At 39.6% G+C, this 6,000-nt stretch overlaps 1 protein-coding gene across 1 annotated transcript in view; it reads right to left on the bottom strand.

Annotated features, from left to right (window-relative positions):
• Positions 1 to 2,024: 2,024 nt before the first annotated feature.
• The window catches only part of pcxb (pyruvate carboxylase b), a 275,919-nt gene continuing 271,943 nt past the window's right edge, over positions 2,025 to 6,000 (bottom strand). Inside the window, exon 27 of the mRNA XM_083992769.1 lies at positions 2,025 to 5,286. Within this exon, the coding sequence (XP_083848895.1) occupies positions 5,137 to 5,286 (150 nt within the window). The 3' untranslated portion in view covers positions 2,025 to 5,136. The remainder of the gene's footprint in view (positions 5,287 to 6,000) is intronic.

The raw sequence follows: 6,000 nt of genomic DNA, 5'->3' as shown, positions 1-6,000 counted from the left end.
CAAACATTCATGCTTAGTAACAATAACTGAGATAAGTAATTAATTGTCTGTCCTTTATGGCAAAAAATGTGCTGGCTCCAGCTTCACAGATGGATTATTTGTTGCATTTCTCTACTATGTATTACTTTTAATTGAATTAGAACTGAAACAATAAGTTAAGTAACTGACAGAAGCTTTATCAAACATTTTGAATGTCAGTCATTTTAGTCATTTCTAAAACCAGATATTCTCTGGCTACTGCTGCTGTTCTTTGTCTTATGTGATGCGTCAATAGAGATTAGATATATATTCAACCTGTTTGAAATGTTGATTTAAACAAAACAGTTTGTTTACAATGAAAACTCCACAGGGTGCCTTTAAGAGTAGACTCTATCATTAAACTGCTAAGCTCCCAATTATCTCCAACACGGTGTGATTACTAATGCCCACAGAGTGGACCAAACAGGGAATACAGCTTTACACAGTTTAGCCTCATTTAGTGAAAGTCTCTGTTACTTAAAGAATTTGAGATGTGTCACTTACTTTGTAGTTTTGTTCTCACATTAAAAGATAAAATTAAACATTCATATAATGATCCAATTTTCTCTCAGTGACTTTACATCTCCATTGCCATGGGAACAGACTAATCTGTTGTTGAAGATTAGCAGGCCTCCCATTAATGTGATCATTATCACTATATAAATATTCAATTGAAACAAATTATTGCTTTGACCACAAGGATGTCACTGGAGGCCTCATTAACCGTGCATTTAATACTCTTGTTGTTGTAAGTGTGTGTAATGCACACCAATCATCGATAGTCTGCATGTCGCTCAGTGTGACAGCGTGTTAAAGCCACAGGAAACCGTTTGTACATGTGTGTGGATTTAAAAAAAACAAGATTTCACTCAAAATCTCTGCAAGAGCCCAAAATACATTTGCCAAATAGAATTTCCATAAATCTGTTTGTTAGTAGATTGTCAGAGAAGGGGTCTGTGTGATGTTTACTGGAAACGTTTTTTCTCTCTGCTTGAACAAATCGGTGAATTTAGCCACAGATGTTGTTTTGTCATAGTATCAGCAAACCAATCAGGGTCATCACAGGCCGACTGTTGTCTTTCACTCCTCTATTTATATACCACATACTAATTAGATTTTGTTATTAATCAAAACTGTCACTCAAGTCAACTGACAAGTGGCTCATAACATCCATCGTGTTACAAGATTGCCCCTGTGATTTAATCTCAATACAATTAAGGATCAGGCTAGTCTTTTATCCTGGCACCATAGCAACACTGGACACTTCCAGTTAACCCACTTCACAAAGTGGTGACAAGCCAGTCATGCATGGCGTTGTAGTGCATAAATATCAGTGATACTCGCGCTTGCCCCTGTCCATATGTGAGCTTAATCAGTCTCAGTGTTCACATACCCAACGGAAGAAGTGGCAGCTGATCAATAATGCCAGTTGAGCAACAGACTTGATTGATTTACTGTGGTTAATCAGTCCTTAATCAGATCTATAGAACCAGTTAAAAAGACAGCAGGGCGTCAGTGTAGATTCCCATCCAGCCATTAAGTTGTTTGGAAAGCAGCAAACACAGAAGTGAATTCTGATGAGCAGGGAGGGTGGGCTGAGAGCTGAATGAGCTGCTGGTGTAAAATAACCCAAAGACAGTCTGGCTCCAACAATCCACTATATCCCTGTCACATTATGGTAATAAATGTGAGAAAATTGCACAGGCTAAATTACTCGCATTGATCAGCAGGCGTTTGGCTTGTGAGAGAAGTCTTTTCAACTTGAAAATTTATTCTTGAAATCTAATTACTAGTTGGACACATTATTCTGAAAGAGCTATGATTTGACAGCTTGATATGTAATGTGGGACTTAAGCTTTCACATTAAATATACATTTCCTTTGGCCAGCAGCTGAGCTGATCACTCTGCTTTGTGTTGACAGGTTGACGCACAAGATCAACACTGGCCTTCACTTCAGTCTGTTACTGCTGTGTATAATATGCAACACACACCAACACAACAGGAGTCAGTTACAGTTAACTTTATTTGTAAGTACAGAACAAGAATAATTATCGCTTTTATTTGATACCATTTGTTTCCCTTTTTTGTGCTCCAGCTCATAATCGCTCTGAGGACTTAGACCCTCAACAAGTACACATAACTACATTACTAAATTAAAATGATTAAAGTAACATGTAGATTTCAAACTAGAATTATGCTGAAATGACAAAATTAAAGAAACATTGACAACTTGTGAACTTTGATAGAAATTCCATGGAGACATTTTCAATCTGCTAAACTGAAAGAGTAAATAAAGAGTTTGGTTGGTCTCATAAAAACACACAAATGAAGCAATAGAAAGAAAATAGAAATGTCACAGACCCTATTTTCATGCTCAGCGACAGTTCACCTCCAGATCTCATGAGCTCAAGAATAGGTCAACTTTATATCCCCTGTCTGAAACAAATAACATTTTCCAGCTGTGTGTACTTTTTCTGATTTATTCTTTTTCCCCAGACACTGAACAGTAGTACATTGTTGTAAGCACAGTTGTTGCAATTGCTGCTGGCTGAGACAGAGAAACAATGCGATACAGTTTACATTATTGCATGAATTGATGCCAACATTTTACATGTGCAAATTTACACTGTGAAGGGAGAGAGAGAGAGGAAAAGCAGATAAGTGAGAAGAGCTAAAGGGAGAGGAGGAGGAGGAGGAACCGTTATATTATTGTGCAACCGCTTGTCATAAACAATCATTCATACATTCCCACCACTTTATCTCCATCTCTTTCCTAAGACTCATACAGACTGATACAGCCAGGAGGTACAGTGAGGCATGGCAGTGGGCTGGGAGAGTGAGGAGACCTATCAGTGCTCTAATTAAGTATGGCAGCGCTGCTCAGTATTGATGCATAGTTCAAAAGGGGACTCATTCTCAGAGGTAATGGTGCAAAAATTCTGGAAACAATCCAGTCGAGTACAAAGTGATTCAAGTTCAATTTTGAGTCTCGATCGATGTGTTTTGTCCAAGGTGCACAGAGGCTTTGGAAAGTAAGCTGTTGTCTTTTCTGGCTCGCTGTCCCAAACACACCCTGCTTCACTGTGTTACAAGGAGATTGTGCCACTTCCTTTCACACTGTATTTGATATGTGATCATGTTTAACTTTCACTGGTCAGGGTACGTGCACATTCAGTTTGGCATTGATCACTTTCAGATGTAAGACCCTCAGAAAGCTGACAGAGGAGTTAGAAAGAAGTCTAGTCTTCTAAGAGTCTAATTTCAGTATTAAACACCATGGTCTGACAGCTGAGTCGATTTGCTGCTGCATTGCTATGAAATATTTTGGATAGTGTTACTATGGAGATGTAGTCACACCAGCATTCAGTGGATTTGGTTTTGTTTTCTTTTGATCCAGGCAGCACTCAAGGGCGAGGAGTGTTAGCGTGAATATTTAGCATTAGCGCGTGTGTATGAATATTTCATTTCTTTAACAATGTTTCAGCTCTGGAGGTGCAACATTATGGAGACTGGTTGCCTTTGTCTTAAAATTGGTTTGAACGAATACACACACAGACATTTAGACTCATTTATGCAAACACACTCGCACGCATTAGAAATATAAAGCTGAGCACTGCTACTGGGAGTCTCCAGAGTCTCATATTAGTCCGGCTAATTTCACATCATTTGACAGAATTAATTCATAAATTAATCAGCAGAGCTTCAGAAAATAACACCACACGCCTCCATTACGCTACCATGTAATCCCATTTACACCTAGCATTAAAATCCCCATGCAGACAGAGGACCATTCACCATAATCTCTGCCTGCTTCTGAAAAGACAGGATGAAACTGCTCCGCTGACAACTCTTCTACCATCACACTATTAAACCAGACACTTAAAAGGCCTTAGAAGCCACCTTAAGACTTTGGGCCTCCCAATTGATACAGCAGATAGAGCTCAGCTGGTTTAGTTGGGCCTATTGCTGTCCAAGGTACTTTGTCTAAATCACAGCTCTAATCCTGTTTGGGTGTTTCAAATGCAGCCTACAGCTTCATTTTAACAATGTTGCAACTGTTTCTGCCTGGGGATTTTAAAGACAGGTACAAGTGGAGAAACATTTTTAATGGCAGCGTGGATCTTTGAAAAATAAAACCACCACCTACCATTACTGATACAGTAACAGAATACATTTTCACTTTGGTGCAACATTTGTCATTACTGGCATGTTTGTCTGTGTCCTTGTCAACCTAAAATTGTTTTGTTGTGTTTGTTGTTTGCTCTTATTGTGAATATATTTTCAAAATATTGTGTTTTTCACCCATCAGCCCCTGTGTGCCTGTCTTTTCCAAAGATCAGTTTTATATTTTTCACATACAAAAATAAGTGAGTCTAATTGCAGCAAGTGATCACACATTCCCAGAATGCAGAATACCAATAATGTTTTGCAAAGGCGAACATGCTAAAAAATTAAAAGAATGTTCCCATATGAAAAGATGATTTGGTAATACATCCTCCAGTCTGTCCTCCTCCATCTGAACTCTGCTCGTTACAAACACAAACATTTAGTAGTCATTAAAATAGCTTCACCCACTCAGCTTTAATATATGAGGCAACATCAACAGCTTAGAAATGGAAACTGGAAAGTAGATGTTACGACCCTGTTAGTGTTACACATCATTAGCTATATATAGTATATCACATTTAAGACTAGCATTTAAGTGGAATGTATCACTATTCAAATATACTTTATGTTACTCTAAAATGTTTTTTTCCCACAAGTTGACATTAGTAGATATACTATTTTTTTTTATCTAATCACCACATCTAGGGAATTTACATGAAGAAAGTGGTACAATTCAGTAAGTAATTCCCATTAGGATTGTCATATCATCTGCGCTTTGCACCCATCAGGCCTGGATATGTGTTTTGCTTCATTTTGTGTCCCCAGTGTAACTGAACAGAATATTATGTACAAATCAGGGGCCACAATGTCCTGCAGTCCTACCACAGAGATCTATGTCTTTTCCTTATCCTCTTTTTTTTCTAAATCCTGTTCCTCCATCTCTCAGAATTTCTGAAATCAGATTGTCTAACCCCCTACCCCTCCGTCCCACCCCCACCTGCCCTCTCACTCTACTCCTCGATTTCCAGTATCAGGTCATCTCCCTCCAGGGAGGAGTCGGCCGTGACATGGATAGCCTTAATGGTCCCGGCCAATGGGGAGTTGACCACGGTCTCCATCTTCATGGCCGAGAGGACGCAGAGCGGCTGACCCTTCTCCACCTTGAATGATGAGAAGGAGAGTTCACAGAACATTTAAAACATGAGTCAAATGTAGAAACCATTGAACAAGTCTGTAGTTGAAGGTTAACAAGAAAGGTACAGTTAAAGTGTTGACCAGAAAAGATATTTATATTCCTCAAAGCAACGACTCTGAAAAGAAGCATTTTGTATCACTACTGAAATGTTTTGACACAATATCCAGCAGCAAACCTCTGCTGCACAAATCTCAAGTGGACAGGGCTGGAGGGCATTTGAACATTTGTTTTGGTGCTGACACCATACAGGACTTTTGGTACTACTGACAAATGACTCTGCTCTTGAGACTACTATACTATATACTTAAAGCAGATATCAGCTTCACGGCCGTTTCAGCTAATGCTGCGTTCAAGGCAGGCTTTTGAAACCGTAAGTTACAGCTTCAAGTCACAACTACGACTTGGTAGCGTTCCAGGTAACCCGTAGCTCGTGTTTTTACCATCCTGTTGTCTGTGAAAGTTCCCTATAACGGCCACTCGTAACTTCCGACCCGTGAACTCGTACCAGATCGAACTGGTATGACTTCACAGGAAGGAAAAACACAAAGTACGAGTTTCTTTGAACGCACCATGAGTTAGCAGCCCCCGCCCTTGTCAGGCATCAATTGGTCCTCGTGCTACGTCACCACATTCACGCGCATCCCTTGGCTGCACACACAGCCCTTCATGCCGTTCTCTC

The sequence above is a fragment of the Trachurus trachurus genome (assembly GCF_905171665.1).
Source record: "Trachurus trachurus genome assembly, chromosome: 18".
Taxonomy (NCBI): Eukaryota; Metazoa; Chordata; class Actinopteri; order Carangiformes; family Carangidae; genus Trachurus; species Trachurus trachurus.
The sequence above is the reverse complement of the archived record's forward strand: the minus strand, read 5'-3'. Positions and strand labels throughout refer to the sequence as shown.